This window comes from Centrocercus urophasianus, unplaced genomic scaffold, assembly GCF_019232065.1.
Source record: "Centrocercus urophasianus isolate 14NV4802_14NV808 unplaced genomic scaffold, USGS_Curo_1.0 seq_28, whole genome shotgun sequence".
Lineage (NCBI taxonomy): Eukaryota > Metazoa > Chordata > Aves > Galliformes > Phasianidae > Centrocercus > Centrocercus urophasianus.
In genome coordinates this window covers 9,001,234-9,026,512 of record NW_024884844.1, presented here as the reverse complement: position 1 = coordinate 9,026,512, position 25,279 = coordinate 9,001,234, and the positions used below count along the sequence as shown (strand labels likewise).

General features: G+C 40.0%; 1 protein-coding gene across 1 annotated transcript in view; it reads right to left on the bottom strand.

Moving 5' to 3' along the window:
- The window catches only part of THSD7B (thrombospondin type 1 domain containing 7B), a 244,865-nt gene that overhangs the window by 53,552 nt on the left and 166,034 nt on the right, over positions 1-25,279 (bottom strand). Inside the window, exon 15 of the mRNA XM_042827458.1 lies at positions 20,004-20,182. Coding sequence (XP_042683392.1) covers positions 20,004-20,182 — 179 coding nt within the window. The remainder of the gene's footprint in view (positions 1-20,003; positions 20,183-25,279) is intronic.

Sequence of the window (25,279 nt, the reverse complement as noted above, 5' to 3'; positions counted from 1 at the left end):
GCGCTTCCAAGGCAGGAGGAGGGAAAATCAGAAACACATTCCTTGTTTCTGCCGAGTATCAGCCAAATTCACAGAGCTGGAGCTGCTCCCATTTTTATTGCTTTCCTGTAATTCTATTAGAAAATCACTCCTTGCTCCCAGAAGTGTGAGATATTGCAGAACTGGATCTAGAACATTTTAATGATGAGAGAATAACAATTACAGACCTTCGAGCTACTTTGTATGCTGGGCAGGTACAGTTTGGATTACAGACTTCTGCATATGAACTTGGTTTTTGATTTGGATGCTTTAAATTGTTATTTCCAGGACATATTCTACTGTACCTTCTCCTGCACTTTATATTGCAGTTATTGAACTACTCCTCTACCTCCATCTCTAGTCTTTCAGCTTTGATTTATTTATGGAAAACTTCTTTTTTAATTAAAGTTCCTAAAACTTGCTGCCAAGGACTTTCAAATTTAAGGATTTGATTTAAGCTACCAGAAAAGAGGCATTCAAGATCGTGTTAGGATCCTGGTTTCTTCCTTTCAACACTAAAGGGCAATTATATCTCTGTAATAGTTTTGCTGAGTATTAAAGGCAGCGATTATTATGGGGGCATTTTAACTATCTGAACATTAAAAACTTAAATGCACTAATCATAATTCCACTGCCATATTAAAACATCACATGAGTGGAGCAGAAGCAGCATTAAAGCTAAAGCAATAGTCATTAATCAGTATTTAAAATAAGACTGTTGCCAAATTATCTCTTAGGTTTAATTTTCTTGAGCTGTATCATCCCATAGAGAGAAGTCAGGAGTATAACCTGACATATTACTGTTCTTCAGAAGATTATTCCTCCACTGGCAATTGCTCACCTGCATGAGCTGGCCCCTGCAACAGCGCTAGAGCTGCTTCTCCAGCTTACAGAGATCTGCAGAGGCACAAATGTCAAATTAAATATCCATCTGCCTTCAGAGCCAGCCCAAGGCTACTCAGTAATGTAGGCAAAACTGAATGTGTTATTTTGGTCCAGCCCTACAGGCTGCAAAATTGAATTTGGTGGCAGCAGCAGAGAGACCCTAGAGAGGGCACAGAGCCCAACAACAGCCAGAAGAGGCTCAGGAGGTGAAGGTGAAAGGAGGGGAACCACTGTATTTTAGTGGGCATAGATTTGGGACAGCTGTAGGAAGGGTGTACCCATTCTTACATGAACCTTGCCCAGCTCAGGGAATGCCACAATTTCCCACCCACATCTGAAAGATGGTAACTTTTTTCTTCCTGCCTCCTTGCAAACATTTCTCAAAAAGGAATTTCTGTCTGTTAAGGCAGGAGGAGTGCATCACTGCCTGCCAGAGCACACTCCAGCATGGGAACTGCACCAGCAGCCACCAGGTGCCACCCAAAACTACAGTCCTAGATTGGCTGGCGAGGCAGAAGGATGTGCACGACCCGCCTCCAGATGCATTGCTCCTGCCAGAAAGTTACTGGGGATCCCTGTGTGGTGTCAAAAGCTCGATGTACAAACAAGAAACAAATAGCTGGTCTCTAATTCAAAGATGTCACAAGTTATTTTATATATATTGCACCAAAGAAAGACTAAACGGGAGCTAGCTGACTCTTTGCTATGCCTTTCATAAGTTTGCTGCCTCCACTTATCCTCCTTTTTATGGGGCACTGGAGAGCCATCTCTCAGCTCTCCTGCTTTTCTTTCTTCCTATCTTGTCTGTGCCTAATTTTATCTCCCCCATGGCTTCAACTTCCATTTTAAACTAGCACTTATGCTGTCATATCTGAAGTGTTGCTCTCCAGCCAACACATTATTTTAGCCCTCTTGCTCTCACTTCAGTTGTCCCCACTTCGCTCTGTCAATGACACCAGCACAGAGCACTCATGACTGAACTTCTCTCATACTTCTCTTTATGTTGCCCTCCCTGGAATACTTAAATGGAATTAATATGAAATATCATCCCCCATTCCAGCTTTTAGTAGTTTCTCAAGATTCACTTCTACTGTAAGGCTCACCTCTCCTCCTAAAGGCAGCCATACATGGCAACTAGGTTGTGTCATTCTCCCCAATTTTGCTGCTGCTTTTCACACTCGCTATTACAAAAATAACATTGCTAAAATACTGTAACTATCACATTATTCCTACTATTGTTAACCTGTATGACCAAACTCTTTCAGCACTATCACTCTTTTCTCTACTTTTTGATCCTTTCCTACTGTTCTGTGATTTTATTTATTTTTACATTTGGTTGAATCTAATAGGAAACCGCTTTTGGAGAGCAGATCTGTTTTATGTGTATACACAGCAACTACCTCAGCGAAAGCATTACCATAAAACAGATGAGAAATAGTGCTAAGAGCTAGTTCCCTTCTTTAATCCATTTATCCTACTGTGCCTTCCAGTAGTCAAAATAAAGATATGTCTGTGGGACCCAGCAAAGAACCAAATTTACATAGCACGATAAGACATGAAACAGTTACAACCACAACTGCTTAAGGATAATTTAGCCTATTATCCCCTTCTGTGTTATGCTGATGTGTTTGGGCTATTTGTAGCAGCTGATGCACAGGAAAAAAAAAGCATTTTATGTGACTAACAGAGGAACACTGCACTAATTTGGAGAAGTCAGGAAGAATAAAAAGAATTGCAAATTAAGAAGGAGAAGAGAATGCAGTTGTTCAGGGGATCTGGATACTTATGATATTTGTACTGGGACCAAAACTATTCTTTTTAAAAAGCTGTGATCATCACATATCATACAAATGGCCTCTTTTCAGCCCAAACCAGACTAGAAGAAATGAACCTAATGTGGCAGTCTTTACTTAGACTTCACGCTCATTAGTCTTCTAGATAAACCAATCTGACCTGATTGGATTTTCTCATCTGTGAGGAAGCACATCTACAGTTCAGAAAGATCTTCATAAGCATGGTCTCTCCTGCTTCAAACTTGCTATCCATTATGGAGCACGCACTTCGTGAATGTCATTGCTATTTAGCAATGAAGCCCTCCTGAGCACAGCTAAAGTTTAGTCTAACAGAGTACTTACTGAACACCAAGTGACTAGGATGTAAAATGAGCACCTGAGGTAGGAGACCAGGAGACAAACATGCAGTCAGGACCACCATTTCAGCTGCAGATAACTCGCCAGTTGAGTGCACTTGAGACACACAAAGACAGAATAGAGACTCTTCCACGACGTTGGCCATTCTGTACTACTCTGTGGCCACATATTCCCAAACAAGTCTGCAAAGCCTGACTTTCCAATGTTCTGCACCTTGAGGGCTAAATGGGAAAAAAAAATGACCAGAGTGTTTCACAACAGATCCCTCTTCCCAGATTTGCCTATTTATAAATGAAGACCTTTTAGCAAACTATTTTGTTGGGTCTACATCTTAATTGTCTGAACTCACAGATAGCATGCCTGAAGGCGAACATTTCAAGGGGGCAAACAGGATAAACCAGTGACTAAAAGTTATTCTCAAACTTTCCTATGCTAATAAAAATCATCACCTATTTCTTCTTGTTTGCTGTAAACTATATCCAGTAATAGTACCCAGACCATTAACTTGTAAAGTTCCTTTTCCCATAGTACACTAGTGCCTCATTTTATCTGTGACCTCCTGGTTGGTATCATGCATTCTTATTTATTTTTCATGTGAACTAACATTCACAGAGCTTATTTAATTACAGGGTGAAAAACCTCTCTCATCAAACAACAATTGCCAACATCTCTACATTTCCACACGATGATATGTGCAGCTGAATTCTTAAACTTATGTATAATTTAAGGCTAAAGAGTGGAAAGGTTGAATATTGAGTATAAGCAAACACGCGGCAGAAGGAATACATGATGACAGAGAGAGGTGTTAACATTTACTGGTGGAAGTTTTGGATGATCCCAAGAGTTCTGCAGGTCATCTAAATGAACATCACTAAATGACATGAAACCTAAAACTCCTCTCTCAATCTCTTCCCAGGCAAAGGAGAAAAAGGAGAAGGCAGGGTTTGAGAAGCCCTAGACAGAGTGTTGGGATTCTCGTTGTTACCAAAGAGGAACTGCTCTGCACTTTCTCTTGATGACTCCACCTCAACAAGTCTCATACGAAAGAACAGGTTCTTCCAAAAGGACAAAAATGCAAGATGACACATGGCTTGAAAAGTCTCTTGTCTAAGGACGATGATTCCGTTGTGATGACGCTGGTGGGGAACACGACACAGACCTGTATCATAAACAGTGTTACTACAGATACATGTACTAACAAGATTACTCATTTACTGGAGAACAAAAGCTGCTAATAACATTAAATCCGAAATTATCCTAAAAGCAGTTACTGACAAGTTAATTCAGTGTTAACTAAAACTAGAAAGTGGTGGATTTCAGTTTCATTTTTGATTAAAAAAAAGAGGAATAAAATTACTGGTTCTAGAAAGAAAATTGAAGTATGTGTTCATACGCTGATTCTGAAGCAAAGTTGTCACAGCAGAATGTAGACTTCTTAGAAAAGGCATTTTCCATCACACATCTTGGCTTCCAAAGAAAACTTGTACACAGAGAGGGAACCAGCTGGGGAAGTTAGCTAATAAAGAGGTTGAATGATCTGCCTGGAGAAGATGGCAGACATTTTTCAGGTCAAAGATGCCAATACTTACCGGTACTCATATTTCAAGTAAGAAAAAGCTAGAGGGCAGTGTGCCAGGCCTCACCAGTCAATCAGATGAATGGACAGAGATAGTCCAGCAGGGATAAGAGCATTCACATGGAGCTGAAGAAAGCATCAGAACTCAGCAAGCAGCAGTTATCAAAAACCAACCCAGAAAATACGAACACATGCAAAAAAAGCTGTGTTGGCTGCATGAAGAGATGACCTGCAAAGAAGTGAAACTACCACATAGTGAAGATGGAGTACAGATTAGACAGTATGCAACTCCAAATTACACGAATACATGCTTCAATTCTCATGATAGTCAATGATGATAACCACGTAGAAACTACCCCAGTCATGATGAAAGTATGTCTCAAGAGCCCAAATGTGTACAAGTACTAAGCAATTTCCACGAAGATTTGTGAAAGAACTGGCATATGAGAATTCCCATGGGGCAGCTAGTTTCAATAAATCAAGTGAGACAAGAATGTTATCATGTGATCAGAAGTAATAAATGTCCTATCCATACCGAAAAAAAAATATATCAGAGCAACTAAAATCCTTCATTCTACCCTTAGCAGTAGCGAGACTTTAGAGCAATTTTTAAGGAAGGAATAATAAAAGTCAGTGAAGCTGAGAGAACGTGGGGAAAAATACCACCTGGGTTTAATGCAGGTGAGGCACAGAAGACTAATCTGATACCGTTCTTAGAGAAGAAAACTTCCTTTCTGGACAAAGGAAATGAAACAGGTCTCAGCTGCCTGATTTTAGCAAAGCTTACCACAGCACTTAAATTGAAGAAGATGGGGATTAGTACAAAAAATTTAACTTGGCATGACAGTGCTAGAGGTAGGAGAGTAGCAGTGATATTAAATGGGAAATGTCGGGCTGCAGGGAAGTTATTAGCATCACTGCCGAAGGACTGGTTTTAAAGCCAATCTTAATATTTCACCAAGTACACCAGCACACAAACAGCTACAGTCCTGCTGACACTTTACTGATGAAGCTAAGTGCCATCTTTAGACAGAGAGATCTGGGACAGTGTGAAAAGAAGGGCCATGTGATGCATGGATTGGGCAGCAGATAGAGGCTGTGATTCACTACAAAGATTGTGTGTTTGGGGACTAATAGCAACAACAAAATCTGCTACACCCTCGGAGGTCAGCCTGAGGAAAATGCATCCAGGTAGAACACTGGATGAAACAGTTTGTGACATGGCCACAAAATGAAAAAGAAAATGCAGGGCAGGAAGGCATTCTCTTAGAATTTCCCTACAACACAGGATGCAATTACCAATGATTCACAAACCCTGCTAAGATCCTCAGTTGTGCACTGCGTGCAGATCTGTGCACTTGCTTTCTCACATGCAGGCAGAAACAACTGCAGAAGAGAAATATTGGGTTGTGAGAACAAAGATCCCACCTTCAGAAGAGGCTGGAAGGCTTTGGTGTCTGGAGACCGTGAGCTGCAAGGGATGGATCTGATGATGAGAGAAGAGAGCTGTTTTCTCCCCAAAACACCTGCAGGGCAGTAAAATACCAGAGAGCAGAGCTATTGCTACTAATGGAAACTTCAGCAGAGACAAGGCAGAAAAAACACCCATCCATTCAGCCTGGGAATGACAAGGTTGTTAAATAAGAGAGGCTGGATCAGAGTTTTCACTGGAGTAATGCAGACAGTCTGCTTAACGCCAAGGCAGACTACAATAATGTTTTCAGCTGCCAATACAGCCTGCAACTTCTGTGACTATGGCAGAGAAAGGAGCTCCGTGTCCCATGAAAACAGGATGCTTTTCCTAGGTGAAGCTGGAAAACTGCAGTGCAACAGTGCTGCACTTCCCCTCTCCCAGGGGTGATCAGACATTAATTTTCTTGCAAACGTTCAATTAGAGGAGTGAACCAAACAGACAATTATCTTGATGAAACCTTGAATTAAATGCAAATTAAATTCCAGACCACTGAAAATTTGACCTTTGGCTAGGAGGAGGTAATGAATCGGGTTTTGTCTTTAGCACTTAACAACTGGGTTTAGGTAGTTCTGTGATATCAAAGAAAAGATAAACTGACTTAAGCAATGACTAATGTAAAATGATTAAAATAATCCTTTTTTTTTTTTCTTTTTTTTCTCAGCTTGTTCCAAAATGCAATTCTAAAAAGGATACCTGTTCTTTGTAACTGCCTCTCGGCCAAAAATGCTTCCTCCCTTCCCAGCAGTGCAGCATTGAGTGCCAGGAGCCAGCACAGCTGTAGCTCAGGCCCCCAGCAAGGCTGCCTGCCTTCCATACTGTTGTTAGGAGTATTAATCATTTTAATTTAGTGGAAACAGGGGGGGAAAGTTATTATTTAAAGGAAGAATTCCCCTCCATTCCTCTTGCAAACTGTTTAAAATAATTAAAATCATCAATTATAAAATTAGATTTTTCTTCATTTCATTAGTTTTTTCTTTAATTACTTTTTGTAATTTCATTAACCTTATACACATGAAATGTAACAATAAAAGACAGCAAGTTTTGCCTAGTAACACCAAGAAGTGGAGGCCTTTTCTAAGCATTTAACTTACACACTCCAAACTACGCACCTCAATTAAAAAACTAAAATAAAGTTTCTACCACTGAACCTAATGAAGGGATACCTCTGAAACTAACTTCAGTTTAATCAAACAGCTGAAATGTAAAGCACAGACCCCTGACAACACTTGCATGTGACAGTGAATAGAGTTACAATATCTCTGGGTTCACTCAGTTGCTGTGGCTGTCTTGGAAAGCAGGGAAGCACCCTGTCCTTAGGTGCCTGCAATACAATCAGGCAGCATTTTACACGTGCCTGACTTTGACACGCTCCAAACTTTTGTATTCTTCTTCTCACAACTGCCACAATCTTTTTAAAGTAACAAATGTTCCCTATTTCACCATTTCAAATATATTGCAATAGTGCTGCTAATGCTGCTGGACCAATTTCAGGGAAGCATGTGGAGACTGATTGCTCCCTTTCATTCTTAACTCCATTGATAAACATCCATGTGAGCCAAAAAACTACCCTTCCGTTTTTAGAGTCAAACTTCATCTGTTATGCAGTCTGCAAATAGAGCATGATCCAGCAAAATGCCTGCGAGGGCAGGATGTGGAACAAGTGTCCATCCTACAGGGAGGCCACTCAATGGCTGTTATGTATGGCTTGGATCAAAGGGTCCACCTCCACCAAACACAAGGACAACAGGGAAGCCCTGAGTTCATGAACACTGCTTTCTACAAAAGCAGGGCCAGCCATGGGTGCCTTCAAAGTTAATTGGAATTTGCCTTTACTTAATTAAACAATGGGAATTTGGCCAGTGATGACAGGGCTAACATTTGGTTGGAGCAATACAGCCATCACAATTTGTATGCTACATTACTACTACAGGGTGGGGAAAAGAAAAGAAATTAAGCTTAAAAAGTATTTCTCCTCCTCTGGCTGGGTTTAATTTCCGTAGTTAGCATGAAAATCCAACCTGCACTTAGGGTTTCCTGCATGATACGCTGCAATGCTGAAAATGCTGCTGTTTGCACACAGCTCCAGAGAGGATGTTTACTCTACAAAAATTAAGACACCAGAACGCTGATGAAAATCTGTGAGTCATTTGTCAAACATTGACCTGAAATGAATATTACGAAAAGCCTCTTTTATATGCAAATGTTTAATCTGATCAAGGTTAATCATCACTTTTCTTCCTCGGGACTGATGAGCTGTGTATGTAGTACACGCTGCAAGATACAGTCTCCTATCTCTCACTCTTAAAAACTCCCTGTTTTGTCAATGGTTGCTTTGGGAACACGAGGGATAGAAAATTAATCTTTTCTTATTATTTTACTCACCTGTGAGACTATCCATGAAGCCCATTTTGTCTGCCCACCTGCTGCTCGCTCAAGTAATGCCTGCTTCACACAGACCAAGTACCTCCATTCTCTCAACAAGACAAACTCAGAGTATAATTGATTTCTCCAATGGATTTTCTAATGAATATCTATTGCTACTCTAGTTGCTAAAGTACTCGTTGATGTTTGTGTTCCAACAAATATAAATCTGCTCATTTACCATTCAGCTTTACAACCAGCTATTAGTTGGGGGAAAGCCATGTGAAAGGAAAAAACAAATGTCCATGCATTTGCAAATGTTACTCTCCAAACATGCAGTCTGATCTGAGCATTGGCTCTCATTCCCTTTTGCCACTTGCAGAAGTAAATTGCTGCACCATGCAGCAGGTGTGCATGAGATGTGAGCCTTCCTGCAAAGCAATGTTACTACACCCTGTACAGCAAATTCTAACTAAATGACACAGTGAACCAAAACGAAATTTAAAGTGCTGTTTTGCTGAGACTGGAGCATTATCAAAAATACATATTATGTTAACCAAAATAGGCCTAGACATAGATTTACATTAAAATCTGCATTTACTATTTAGATTGAAAGTTAAGATTGAAGTTCTCACAAAGGAGGGTATATGTAAGATGGGTGAAAATTTGGCTTGTGTGTTTTGATTCAGATCCAGATCTGTGGTTACAAAGAAGAAATTCCTTAAAAACTGCATTAATAGCAGCAAAGATACTACTACTGTGCTGCCAAGAGAATGATTTACACACACAAATCTATATTCCAGATGGCCACTTGTGGGTAAACTGAATTTAAATTAAAGGAACAGCTTGGATTTATTTTAAGGCATTTTGGAAATGTGTACACTCACAAAGGCCAGCTTGTCAGACCTACTGATAGCTAAGCACTCCCACCAAACCGAGCCCAACTTTCTGAGGTGCCTCAGGGAAGTCAGCTGAACACCCACACTGTGTGAAAATGTGGACTTGGGAGCCCAGGGCTCCTCACAATCAGGACTTGGCTGAAGTAGGAGATGCACAGAATTCCCACTGGAAATCAGGGAAGCCGAAGGTGTTTCACACTTTGTAGGCTTGAGCCCCAGCACATCACTGCAAGTGGCTGAAAAGCCCATGTCCCATGTATCACACACTGCATTGCCTAAGAGCATTAGCAAATGCATGTTTATTATTTTCACCAGTAACAAGACATTCTAAAAGAAGAATCTGACTAGACTTCCATTACTTTTCAAAGCTTTACTTAGAAGAGACTGCCAAACCTCACTATTTTTCAACATTACTCCTTTCACTCTGACTTTTCGAAACATTAATGAAAATATACTTACACCTGACTAGGAAGTTCATGAACCACTTAATATCACTTACTTAGAGAAGGAAAAATTCTCATCTTCATTTAGTAGTCATAATTTAAAACTAACTTATTAGAGAGTCAAGGACACCGAGACTGAACAGATGTCAGAATAAATTCTTGATGTAGATTGACCAGCAGAGCTGACAGCTAGCATTCAGTCTAGTTTTTTTAATTGCCAAAGTTCATACTAATTAATAATAATTGTATTCTCAAAGAAGGAGATTCAGAATTCAAAGTCAGGTTAATAGAAGTTCATTAAAGACACACCACACATACAGCAGAGGTGTGTTCCTGGAGGAACCCCAGTGATGTTCAACACAGCACTGGCAGCTGGAACCAGGGGAAGCTTTCCCCATCCATCCAAAGTCATCACAAGAAACACAAACTACAGCAAAACGGAACCAACCAACAGAGGGCAGCTGACTCCCAGCTATAGGAAACTCCTATTTTTGCAAAACACTGTTGCCATCAATGAAATCCAAACTGACATCAAATGTTATGAAAAACTTGATGTGAAATCTGCAATACCAGGGTTTGGATACCAACATTTCCTCGAAATCCCAGAGCTCTCAGGATGAAAGTGGCACATGCTTTCAACACACAAAGATAACATTTGAGAATGAGGGAGCAAAACACAGCAAAATTCCAGCTGGGTGACTCCTCTGAAACACACAACTCAAAACACTCTTAGTATTTTTTTTTCCCAGATTTTGCAGAACTCCTCAAACTACCCATCTCTGCTCTACAAAAATCACATGATTTTTCATACTATCCCAGTTCTTTAATGCTGACTCTTATGGAAAAGAAATTTGTGTCAGCTATGACCTTAATTAAGTGAAAAATAGTACCATAACCTGCCACCTAAAAAAAAAATAAATCACCCAATGATCGCACTAATACAGAACACTAAATTAAGACTCCATTAGAACACACACAACCATTTTAAGAATACTTTTTAAATTATTAAAGTGTAGCTAAAATCTGTTTTGTGTGAAACCACACTGTGTCTCAATCTCTTTAAAACTAATCCATGACTCTAACAAACACATAGACTATACTTGCTATTAAACTATAATCAGTGCTACATAAACTTTCTTAGGTGCAGTAACATTTAATTATGTTTGGTTCTGAGTTCAAATTCCAAACCTAATCTGGAGCATCTGACACACGTGTTGTGTGCCACATCTGTTAGTGAGCACGACGATTCACAAAATGCTCTCTCTGTAATATAATGCATCTTTCCTGGTTAAGTTAAAATATGGGAAATGGCTGACTCAAAAATAATATTAATTATATAAAGGATTAAAAGCCTTCATAACTTTAATTAAGTAATATATCACAACAGACTACACAGGACTGCTGATTTATGCACTCCTTAAGTGAGAAGCAGTAAATAAAATTAGACAGGACAGAATATACATCTATATGCAGAAGAATGTACCCATTTGCATTTCATTAATACACAAAAATCCACTTGTCTTCAGTTTTTCTATGGGTGGCTATAGCCTGCAAAACGTTTATTTATAGCAAAAAGATGTCACAATCTTTACACCATCACAGAACCACGGGATATTCCAGGTTGAAAGGAACCCATAAGGTCAGTCCTGCCCATCCGCTCCCTGCGAGAGCTGCAGCCACCATGATGCCCCTCCTCAGCCTCCTGTGCCCAGGGGTGAAAAACCAAGGGAGCTCAGTTGCTCCTCGCACATCTTACCCTCCAGACCCTCCCCCATCTTCATAGCCCTCCTCTGGACACTCTCTGTTAATTTATGTCCTTCTGATACTGTCTCTCTCCATGGGATCTGCGGGGGCTGCTGGAAACAGGGACTAGGGGCAGGAAGGTGTCCAGGCTCCTTCAACATGTGCACCCATGGCATCAGCCCTGAGGGCACTTCCACCCCAGCAGATATAAAATCCTTCACTGGGAATGTTCATGTATGCTCCCTATCTTACATAGGCTCCATGCTGTGCTCTCCCAGAGAACTGTATGTGCAGCTGTTTTCTTGGAGTGCTTTCTACAACAGCCACCCCAGGAGGCAGGGCCAGCCCTGCACAGCTGTACAATGAAGACAATATCTCCTTTCTTTCCCCAAACCGACCTGTATGTGACCAGAATGAATTTCAACTTCTGGAAAACAGCTCTTCTAAACAACAGACCTCCCTGACACGGGGGTTGCCTCTGCAATCACTCAGAAAGCTGTAATTGGGCTTTAAAATCCAAAATCACAAAGTGCTTTATATTCCAGCTAGCAGTTTGGTAATGGTGATGATCCTGATGCTGTCACCTAAAAAAAGATGTGAGATTCATGTATTCAGCTTGCAGTTCAAATGCACACATTTAGCTGGTGGAATCTCAGCACAATCCTTGCAGTCATGTGAAGAGATATCAGGAGGAATACAGAAGGTAGTTCTCACTTTTATTCTGCTGTCTTGGAGAAGGAAACCAATTAAATAACATAAAAAGAAAATAAAATCAATTCCTGAATCTATCAATCAGCCACCCTGCATAAAGCAAAGCCAACTTTACACATGATATGGATATAAATTCTGGGAACTGGCTACAAGAAACATCTGCACTAGGAAAAAAATGTTAACACTTGTTAAGTATTAATCAATGATAACTGCTGTACATGGAACAACACAGCTATATTAAATACTGATGAAGGCAAGACCAGGGTTATTTTCAGGATCATAATGCAAGAGGTGTCTGAGCATTGCTGAGCTTCTCTGGGTAGCTCTGACAGATGATAACAGCATATAGCTTCTTGTCCATTCTCCCTTTGGAACGGCAACTTCATTTCAAATTACTGTCTCTTATTCATAAAAGAGCCAGAATCTGTGAAGTTATACACTTAGTACAGAGGTAGGAACATTCTGCTCTGAAAGCCGGAACGCAGTCACAGCATGCAGGTGAGTCAGACCATCCTGAAGAAATCCCTTTGCTCTTGGAATAAAATCAAACAGCTGAATTTACGTGGCCTTTAAACTGAGGACAAATAGAATCCTCTCTCATTTTACATGAAAATTCAGCCCTTCTAAAAGATGCTGCTGCCCACTAGAAAACTGAAAAAATGACCAGAATCTTAATCACCAAGCTGGAGATGCACCCACAGAAGAGCAAGCCCAGAACAAGAAAGTATAGAGGCCTGTATGAGACCCACTCAGACACTGCCTCCTGCTTAATGCACTCCTGTGTAATGCCAGTATCTCGTTGTGCTGCTACTTCAAAAAGTTTTGAGATCACTAAATGTCAGGTTCCACAGAATCATAAATTACATTACAATCATTACATTATTGTAATTAATTTCATTACTTGACTTGGAATCTATTTCAAAAGAAATTTCCATGCTCGTGTCTTCTATTACAGCAAACATTGCTTTGCAATCAACAGAATACTATTCTGGAAGCTTAATTTTGCACACAAAGACATTATAAAAGAGAGAGGAGAAAAGGGAAACACCTTTAAGTTGCCAAAAACAAGAAAAGCCATATCTCTTCTGTAATTCACTGTTTCTGAAGACCTACTCACATAGGATGAAACTCATGATACCACATAGCTGTTTTCTCACATCTTCAGGTGAAGACAGACCAACACCTTTTATTCTGAATATTCTTTGCTTTGTTCAAATTAAAACAAAACCTACCTGCTTATTTTAACTGTTAGCGCTGTATTTAACTTCCATAATGACTGTGAGCCTAAAACTGAGAACAAATTCCGCCACAACATTTTGTGGAAAAGAAATAGAAATGTTCTAAAATAAGAAAAGGAGGGGGAAAAAAGCACCAAGATTAAATCTGCTGCCAAGGAACAACTAAGGCATCAATCCTCCGTGTTCTTCTGCTCCTAAGACAAAGACAAGCAAGAGTAAGTTCAGTCTCGATGTTAGCCGCTGTCACACTGATTTATGATACACAGTGCATGCTGCCCCTCCAACATGACATATTGTCCACAGGAGATTCAGCACAAACCAAACTTATTCCCTTACAAACACTGCCCAAGCCAATTTAACTCCAGTTTCTTAGGTGAAATGCTAATGCTTCGTCCATCGGGCAACCCAACCTCCCATGGCTGATTTTACATTTAGTTCTATCTCCTCTGGACAAAGCACTTTTGGTGTAACTCCCATCTTTCAGAACATTTTGCAGTATGCTGCTGTATTAAACAATCACTGTTTCCTTCAACAACAGAAATAGGAACTTTGTACTTCAATCAGAAATAACTATGGGGAAATTTTCAGTTAAAATTCAGTTCAGGCACAAATGTATCAGTTACTTTTAGAACAAAAAGTCCTGCTCTGACCCAAATTACACGGGGACATTGGTAGGGAATGTAGCAGGCAGAAAAATGTTGTTCCAGGAAGTTGCCAAACGGTTCAATTTTACAAGGATAAAGCTTCCCATGAATGGCAGTAGTGAAAATATGCTTATACGAGGCTTTCTCTGCCAGAAAACTTGTAGAAGAAATGAAAATCCAATGTGGCTAGCTACTGAAACTGGATACCAAATTATCATATGCTGGGAATCACAGTACATGCCACAGGTTATTATTCCAAAGGGTGGAATAGGAAATAGTTGTATTTTCTTTAGTAAAAGGAGCAGTACCTCTTCACATACTTGGTTTTTCAGACACTTTTCTAAGGAACCTGAGCTAGCAGCCATGCTGTACAGACCTGGCATGGTACTTATGCACTTTCAATTAACTAAGTTGCAGTTGAGTATCAAAACTTTCAGACACAGCAAGAAACGTGTAACTATGAGGTCTTCACTATTTTTTGACATTGAATATTTTCACATGTGATTGTAGCAGGCAAAAACAAAACAAAATAACAACAAAAAAAAAACTACCATTGAATTTTTATGATACTGTAAAAACACATTAGAATCAGAAGACGTTTCCTATCCTGTAATTCCATCCTTTAACGCTGAGTGGGAGGAAATCTGATCTTCTGAAGGTAAAACTGAGGTTAAGGACAGGATTTTTGGTTCCAGAAGTTAAGTTTCTCACAAAGCAAACGAGCACTGATAGACAGAGCTGGAGGAAAATATAGGTCAGCTGTGTTCCCACATACCACAGCAAGGGATTGTCCACAGTTGGTGTCACTGATACAATAGCACGTGACGGAGCTGGCATTATTCTATGCTGCCTTCTGAAAAGTAGGGGCTTTCTGACAATTAGCAATCTATATTATAAAAGAAAACATTTATGCAGGAGCTATTTATAGATAATACATTATTAATCATATTCTCAAAGACCAATTTCTGACACTGACAAGCAAGGGGTATCCACCCAGGGATTGGATGTGAGCTAATTTGTTCACAGCCATTAAAGACACTGGGTTAATACCTAACTTCTAACATACAAGTCTAAAAGTTCTGAAAATGCTTCATGCACACACGTGTGTAGATAAATATAAGCAGATGCATGCATGAAAGATATATTTATGCAAAGGAACGGTACAACTATTACACCAAAGTAAAACATAAAATCATTCATAGACAGACAATCAAAATTAAGCAATTATTACTATTTGAATATTTCACTGCTAGGCAGGTGACACAAAGACAAACAAAGAAAGCTGTCAATATTTCATGTCAGCAGGTAAGGACTGGAATATAAATTGATGGAATTAAAACATCAGAAGCGCAGTAGTGCTGTATGTTGCCTCTTCAGAAACGTTAATGTACCCAGAATTACTGCTCTTCCTGAGAGCAGTTACCTACCTAAGTGAAAATGGATCTGTTTCATTACAGTGTCTTGTGATAAGATATGCTACGTTGCTCTTCCTTAGGTAGGGTTCTTCTGACACAGTCTAAAGCTTGCAAGTATAGAGCAGGGGCATTTTTGGATCACAGAAACTTAGCTTGCAAAACATGAGCCAAAAAATTGCCTCAAGAAACCACTATGAATGTAAATCAAACTTTAGTCTGTACACTGCTGTGTTGCTTATTTAAAACTTTTTTTTAGGAAATTAAATGTGAAAAGCCCTGGAAGCATCCTAACAAAAGGCTGCTCCTGAGCAAGCCTTTACTAAAATTGTATGTAGGTCACTCTGAAAGTAATGCCTCCTATTTATTCCTGTGGAAACTACAACAGACACAAAGAGCACAATTGGATAGAGCAAATCTCAGCTACAAAACACGGCTTTTCAACATAGTCACCACCATTAGCTATGCATTTTTGCCAGTGATGAACAAGAGTCTGCATGCCAAGCTCATAACAATCTGCCCCGGTGGAGGTTCTCACTTATTTCAAAGATAGCCATGTCAAACTTTCCTTTTTTTTTTTTTTTTTTCTTTTTTTTTTAATTCCCCCTCTGTTCTGACCTTTTATATCCCCTTCTCATAGATGAATGACTTGCATTTGCAGTATCATTTCTTCTTTCCTTTCAACTCAAGGCAGCTTCTTGGCCTGCACTGTACTTGTCCTCACAAGCCATAAGTTAGTTTCATTTGTGACACCAGAATCCACCACCTCAGTCCCACAATCTCGTTCACATCTATGTAACTTTTCACAGTGAAGTACTCACACTGATCATATGCATAAATAAGACCTTAAAGTCCTGCAGATAAAAGTGAATGTCTGACCAGAAAACATTTTTCTATCAGAGAACTACCCCAATCATTACCATTTGATATCACAGGAGCCTGCAAACAACAAGACACATGCTTAAAAACAGGTTCCCCTCCCTATTTCTGATAGAAAGTTCAGCGTTCAAAACACAATTTTTCCATTTTAAGCCAAATTTTAATGGGGATTTTTCTGATAAATAACCACAAATGGGGCCAGGCTGCAAGTATTCCTCTAGCTGGGGCAATTCTCAGTTCAGTTATTTCTACTGAAGAAATGGGAAACAAAAATGTTTAACATCTACCTTCTTTCATCAAATCTGGTACAAAATATTTGAGAAGGGATGGGACCCTGACTGACAGCTGGATGTAATAAGAACAACACGTTCACTTTAAATGAAGTGGTAATGTTAAACTTCAGATACTTTCTACTTTTGCTGCTTCAACAGATCCAGCACGTACAAAGTGAATAAACTGCATGCTGTGTTATCTGTCCTTTGGCAGGACCAGGTAGAAGCAGGAGGATGAAGAAGGAAGAGGAGGGAAAATCTTGACAGGAATACATATTAGAGCAATCAATAGAAAGGTAATCCCTGGAAAACCAAGAGTTTTAAAATAAGATGCTTTTTTTTTTTTTGTAGTAATCCTAAAAACCTACAAGAGAATATTCAAGCAGTAAACCCCCCATAACTCATATTTAACCTTTAGTCATGTAGAACTACACATTAAATAGCTTAGCAACTTCATGCTGTGTAAGTGCATTCAAATAACTGCAGATACAGAAAAAAGTAAAGCTACACCTCTTTTAACATGCATTACACAGCCAAGAACATCTGCCAGCTGACCCCTGTAATCCAATCGCCTGTTCAGAAGCAATCACAGCCTTAGATAAGAGCTGCACAACTTCGACATGCAACGCTCATTTTCTTTAAAAGATGTAGTAAAATGCAAGCACCTAACACTTAAACAATTGTCAAACACTTAGGGGCATAAACTCCATGAAATATCATGCAGGAATATGTCATTATCTCAGTGTCTGTATAAATATATTAACTGCACTCAATTACATTTATGCTAAAAAGTTGTGTTCTAAAGAGACCAGAAAAACTGCACTACCATGATTGAACTGAGTCTAGGAGGACAGTCTTCTAGAAGAAGGTTTAAGTGATTCAGTAATTATTTGCATCAGCCAAATAAATTGTTTTGATTTGCGAATTGCCCTCTGCTCCAAAGCAGTCACTTTGCTGAAACACCAGCATTGCCAGAGCCCTTCCACAATGAGAAATGGTAAAAAGAAAACTGCTGGGCTGTTGTTTCCATTATGTTCTCTGCATTTAAATTTATGCCAAATACCTGAAAGGCACTGGGGAGACAAAAAAGACGTACAAGGGGCCGCCAAGAAGCCTAGAAAACAACTTTCACAAGAAGAGAGATAAAAGATTATTTGGCTGACTGAGAAAAAACACAAACTGAGCACGGGTTTTAATCATACAATACTGGAAAACGGAGGGTTCTACAAAGTAGAAGATTAAGCAATAACAAGACCCAAGCTCAGGAGCAATAATTTTAAAGAGATAACTAAAAATAGTGGAGGAGATAATAAGGGAAATCTGCTGGCACCTACAGGAGTTTATTCTTGGTTTTCAGTTGTCTAAGGTCTTCATCAAAGCATAGAACACAATACTACATTGTCACCAGGAAAAGATAAGGAAAATCCTTGCACCAATGTGACCTAGCTTTCTCATGCCTGATATCAAAGAACTGTACTGTACTGCAGGTATTTAAACCAGATTATATGATTATGCAAAAAATAATTAGGAAGTCATATATTAACATACACAGAATTCTGCAGGGTTTCTCTCTAGGCTTTAAACACTGTTCACATCAGAGGAAAAAGAAGGCAATCCTCCCTACACTGGATTAAAGACATGTGTTCAGCTTAGCTAAACATGAGTGCAGCCAGCTAATTCAGTTTGCCATCTGGGCAAGGAATGTCTTCGTGCTGCAATATGCCTAAGGAGTTCAGCACTTCTAAATCACTGCTGGGTGCAGAGCGAGGCTCTGTTACTGCTCAAAGAAGTAGGAAGCACAGGTGAAACCAATGAAGAGAAACACACACACCTGTATATGTGTACGTACCTGTATGTACATATACATACATATACATGAAGTCTTATATTCCTGGGAAAGAGGCAAAAAAGCACCAACTACCTTTATATTACCACCAGCTGTAATGCTTTGCAAGCACCATGCTGCAATAAACCTCACAAAGACATAAATTCCCAATTTAGGCAATTTCTTTCCTTCAATATCTTCCAAAAGGGTTTTGAAATTAGTACATTTAATGTGCGTGGGGATAGGCAACACTTTATAGCAAGGTTACTTTTCATCAGAAGTAGTCTGCTGTGACTATGGGTAACAATCCTGGTACCTTTACATTACAAAGGAGCTTATTGTTACCAAACAACTTATTGTGGGAATTCATTTTGCCTCTTTGGTGACCTCTCTGATCTATTAAGAAAAGCACTGAGGTATGAACAACACGCACTTTGTTGCATTTTTATGTTTTCTTCTTGTTAGGATACTGCCTATGAATTCCAAACAGTGATATGCAGAAGAAGCAGCACTTAACGAGTTTCTCACACCAGTAAAAATAAACTGTGAGGAAAACGACATGAGTTGAGAATCAGGTGGTAGAAGTGGTGCTGCTCCCCAGGACAAAGCTGTGGCAGTGACTGCACGGTTAACAACATGATCCAGCAGCTCTAGCACCTGCAAGCTGCTGCACAAATACATCTTCGCTGTTAAAAGTCCTTCTACACATATTATGCAATACATTTTTTGTATATATATTTCTACACACTCGGCAAATTATACATATATATATATATCAAGCCCCTTTGGTATGACAGTTTCCATCCTATTAATTAATTTTCATAGTTGAATTTGAAAGCAGTAAAGAACAGGCTTAACTATATAGTGCTTCATCAGTGTTAATTACCATCACAAAATAATCAGTAAATGTAGGAAACCTCTATTGGCTTTGTAGATATACATATAGCATTAAAAAGCATTTAAATAGAAGCTGATTTTTCTTAAGAGTAGCAATTTAAAGACTATTTTCCTCTAATGGGACACTTCAATATTGAGTATACAGAGATTAATGTTGAAGGGAACTTGTGTTGAAGGGAAAAGTTGCTAAAAATAGCAGAGTATATTTAACAAACACATGTTTCTGCAGCTACCATCGTCTCAGAGACAATTAAAGATTTTTAAAACATCCATGACATCTGAGCTTTCTGATAGTTACACACCATCCAGGTGAGATTATTTGTTCAGAGCTTCCTGTGCTCTGGGAGATAAAAATTGTTTTTACATAAGAAATACAGTGTTTCAGGTCACGTTCTGCTGTAACGTGAGTATCTTCCCCTCAATCCTCAAGAAGTTCTAGGATTGCCCATGAAACTCAAAGCCAGAGCCACAAGATTACTCTTGTTTGTAATTGCAATGCCGGCTTGCTACCTAATGATCCCAGTTGAAACTGCAACAAGCACAGTGAGATTTCTGTTGGTGATTTAACATACTCACCTGATTCTTGAGATCCAGCTTCGGGCAGGGGCGACCTCCATTGTAGGGCTTCTCCTTCAGCCATTTGGATCTGACTTTCATCCCTGTCCCACAGGAAGAGCTGCAGGGGCTCCAGCTGGACCAATCACTTAATTTGCAATCAAATGGGCAAGGAACCGTGCAAGATTCTTCAATGTAACCTATACCAAAGATTGAAGACAGAGGTTTTATAATCACTCCAACTCATGAACTCCGATCCTTTAATGTCTCTCTGCAATCTGTATAAACAACTTCATAGGAGGACTTCTTAAAGAGAAGAAGTTTAGCTGTCTGACAACACTTTCCCAATGCAAAATTATGATGTTATTTGCAAAGAACAGCAGTGACTAAAACCAATTTCCTGGTTTAGCCCAATTTTTACTAGGATGGCTATGATAAAACTGGCTGATATAAAGAATGCACATTGACAAGAAATATCCTATGTGAAGCAGGCAGTTGACAACAGGCAGCAACTATCCACACTGTAAGAATCTGGACATCACATACTCTGGAGATCTAAGTGTACTACTAAGTGTACTTCTGAATTTTGTGATCCTCTGAAGCACAAGTTCTGCATCTGGGTGGGATGTCTTCCTGAGAGAAGCAAAGAAAACATACGACCCCATCTTTCTTCTGGTAGTTCTCATACATCTCTGCAACTGCTTTGACCACTCTGTATTTTATAAGAGACATACAAAAACTTTGCTTTCACCTTCTCCCACTTTGAAGTGTTTCCAGGATCACCTCTTCAAATCAGAATTCCGGATAGCTGCAGGTGCAGCACCTTATTGAATCAAAACCCAATAGGGTTTCTCAGGACAAAGCCAGGCTTTCTCTTCACATATCCAGCCCCACAGTCACTCAAGGGAAGAGAGATTTTGTAAAGCACACTCAAAGGGTGCCTGAGCCCGTGGGGTCTTCACAAATGCCTGCCCATAGCCCTTGGCCAACATGTGGACAAGCTTCTGCACATCCCTGCTCACTGTGCTATGTTCATTCTCATGTTTCCATTACCTGGTTGACATGATTCTAAGCACTACTAGATTTAAACAAAAGAGAGATTTCATGTTCAGCCACAAAAGTTGATGGCTGCTAGGACCAGCCCTTATTACAGAAGGCTTAAGTCCTCTGACAGCTCTGGCAATTAAGGCAATGAAAAGAAAAGAATTTCATCCCTATCGTATTTCTGATGTTACTCATTTTTATGTCCTTTCTGTTTGGTTTTCAGCCTCTAACCCTCCCTGTGTAAGCCATATCTACAGAATACTAAATTAGCTGATTTAATTATGCTCTTAAGAAGGATTTCTCCACTCTCTATCAAGGTGACAGTCACCACAGCAGGATAAAGCACAAAAATACGTAATAAATAAAAAAGGAGAATCAGCTTCTCTCCAAAACCTCTGGACAAGCGCCCCGAACAGCCAGGAAACACCAAAGCTGAGGCAGGGAGATTAGTCATGCCCAGCAGCCAGATTTACCGGCTCTGCTGCATCCAAACCTGTACTGACTCCAAGCCATGACTGTGCTGCATCCTGAGCATCGATCCACAACAGCAGCACGAGGATGCACTCCTCGTTTCACTGTGCAGAAACAGCTTTCAGACTTGGTTAGGCATCCCCCACCTATAAAATCTCCTCGATCTAGCAGCACAAGAAATACTGACACTGTTTTAGGAAACAGTGCCTTAAAAATTCAACAGCAGTCCCCTCCTTCAGCTCTATGATGCTCTGCTTCTTCTTTGGCTTCGTGTGGCACTCTCCTCCCTCTCTTTCAGAACGGCCACCCCAGCAGTCTGACAGCTGCAATCATTTCCACCAGCAGTTCCTGCTGTAACTCCTTCCTAAAGCTGCCCAGTTGTCCTCGTGCAGCATGGGATGTTTCACTTTGCTCCTGCTTATCTCTGTGTGCTGCATTCCCTTTTCAGCTACAGTTTCAGAGTCACTGGCATTACATATCTTGATTATTTCCTACCCAATCCATGGCAGTGATGATCACGTTCGGGATATTTCAACTTTGCATGCTTTGTGTTCTCATCTAGCTCAGATTACACCCATGCACACACACACATAAAATATTTCTACAACAAACTCACTTTCTATCCAAAATATCCAAGCTATCCCCAGCTTTCTCAGTAATATTCTACTCAACCTGCTTAGGTTGTCACTCAAAGCTGTTCATAACACATTATGATAACTAAAAGAAATTTCCTCATGATAGATTTATGAGCAGCATTTCTTAGGCAGTTCTTCAAAAGAGTTCTGTACCACCATCACATGAAATATCACTTCTCCTTGGGCTGTGTGACAGCCTGGGTAATTAACTCTTAACAGAAACAAAGAAAGTGCCTTGCTTACAAGGAGAGTTAGGCAGAGGGGTTATCAGCTTATCAGCAAAGGCAAAATGGGATAAGCCTTCTGATAGTTCAAGACTTACCTCTACAATAAAAAGAAATAAAATAAAAAATAGGAAAGTAAGACAGAGAAAGAAAAAGTTTTATAAACAAAACAAATGAAATCTGTTCCACTTCATTGCAGTGGGGATCCCTCACCAAAACGAAGGTTTTCTAAAGACTTCCTGATGCTAAGAGACCAACCTACTGCATTTCGAGTTTCCTCATCCACATATATAAATTAAATTAAGTATGAATAAAAACTAGCAAGCTAATAGAGCAGTAAATTAACTTAATGTCCACAAGAAACAGATGTTCCATATTAAATAATGGTTAAAAAAAAAACCAACAGAATATAACCTTTTTTCAACACCTTCTCACAAACTGTCGTTATATCTTCCATTAACTGCTTGAGGTTTATCCTGTGCTGAGATTCCCATCATCAAAGGTTTCATTCACCAACAAATTTTTTTGCGAAAACATCTGTGTGATGAGTGCCCTCTACACAGATATATCATCGATTATTGACACCCTGTTACGAGAAACTAGTAAGTACTGCTGTACTCAGCTCATTCCCAGCCCTTCCAGTGCCCATGAGAATGGGACATTTGGTTTTCTCTGTAGAGTATTGCAATGGCCTGGCAGTGTCAGGAGCTGAGAAGAGTTTGGTTTGGAAACAGAAAGTAAACCTTGACATGGCATTCCCAGCAAGCTTTCACTGTTGGCATGGTGCATAACAAATGAGATACACCATTAATACCAGCTGTTAATAGCAAATTCCACATGCAGGCTATTACCAGTGGAAGGAACAATAAAACACAATTACAGATCAAAATAAAAAAATATTTCTGACAGTAAAGGAATATGAAAAGGGAAGAACATAAATGGGTTTCTGAGTTACTGTCACTCAGCTTAGGGAGATTAACTCAACCCAAGCTCAAGATCAACAATGTTTTGTCAATGTCATCCTTTAACACCTCACTCATCCACTGCATTCCCCGTTCTCCTCTTCTGCAGTACCTGTACTAACACTTGTTGAGTTTCCAAGACCTTCTGCAGGAAAAGACACTGTCCTTTCCCAGGCCCTGCCCAGCCTGTTTCTCACATTCTCTATTCTCTTGAAGCTTCCTTTAATCTTTTTTATTCCTCTAAATCTCAAACACCACTGAACTGAAGCCCCGTTACTTTAGAAACAGCAGTTGAGAAGCTCTGCAGAGTCTGAACCAACACCAGGCTGCTGTGTGTCACCAAGCTGGGACTGCAGGCGCAGGTGAGATTGAGACGCAAACACCAAGGCATGGGATATTTATGTAAGCAGTTGGAAACACACTACTGGGAATAGTCCCGAATTGGCAGAAAAAATTGTACTGGACGATCAAATAAGCCTTTTACATGTTTAAGTGCTATTGTTTTACTACTGAGACACTGCCAACGTAATAGGATGAACAAATGCATTTACCTAGGCTGCCAAACTCATTTTACTATTATTTATTCATTAAGAACAATGTTGCTCTACAAGCCACAAATGGAGTCTCATCCCATCCATAATAAACAAAGTGCCCACAGAATACACAGGATGTATTGGGAAGGCACAAGATGGAACAACAGCTATTATTCTTGTCTCACTTTTTTTCTGCGCAACCCAAAAGAGATGAAGCAAGAGAAGGCAGACGAATAAAGCAAAGATGATGGTTTGGTGGGTGTTGGAGGCCAAGGCTCAAACGCTTGGTGTAAAAACTGTTATTCTTGTCTCATTCTTTTTTGCTGTGCAACCCAGAAGAGCTGAGGAGGTGGATGAATGATGGTCTGGAGATGTCACACGGTTCAGGTGGAGGTGGTAGGAGACACAAAGTGATTGCACTGCAGAACTGAGCGGTGAGTTTTTGCAGTAGTACGATTTCATTCCCTACATGAATAACACAGGTCACACTTGGCACAGCCAACAAGGGGCTGCAGTACCCTTCTGTGTCTCTGTCCACATTCACAATCAGACGCTGGCGGGGGGAAGCAGGCAATTAGGAGATTTACAAGCTAATGGGAGACACTGACATCCACCTGACTGTTGTACTTCCAAATGATAAATTTGCTGAGGGTGTAAGGTCTGTGCACAGCGTTAAACAAATGTGCCAAAAGGACTCCAAGAGTCTGACTGAAAAGTGTTTTGAAAATAAACAGCATTCCTCCAGCAGCTTTGGAAACAGATGCACTTCTAATTGAATTGGCTTTAAACTCATTTGTATCCTCTCTAGCATATTTCATCATTTCAATTAACAAACTTCTAGCAGTACTACCCTTGTTAGTAAACCTTGAGGTACTTCATAAAATTCAAGGTCATTACCAAGAAAGGGACAATTCTGTGCATCACTGCTACTGCCACTGGTAATAACACAAGTGATTTCCCTTGGAGCCTCCAGGATAAAAGAGATCACCCTTCAGCACACAAGGGAGAAGCAAAATGGACAGCGACACTGAAGAAATGTTTCTAATTACACACCAAAGGTAGAAGGGAAAAAGAGTTGATTCATTTTCCTATTAATATTTACCTTCATTTGGTAACTGGCTGTGAAGTATGTAGAGTAACACCAGTAAATCCATGCAGCACTGAAAGTCTAATAGCTAAGGACTTCATTAGTGAGACCTGGTGGACCATAGCACCCATGAGCCACATTCTGCTGTGCTGGTGCTCTGGGATCTCCTACAAAGCAACCTTGTGCTTTAAGTCAGGTGAAAACAGCTTTGAGAACAGACTGCAGTTAAGAGAATGGCTCTGCCAGCTGGGCATATCAGGCTGGGGCTGCTCCAGCAAATCCCAGCAGATGTGAGCAGGGACTGCCAGCACGTCAGGAGCTAGGAGAGGAGCTCCTTGTCC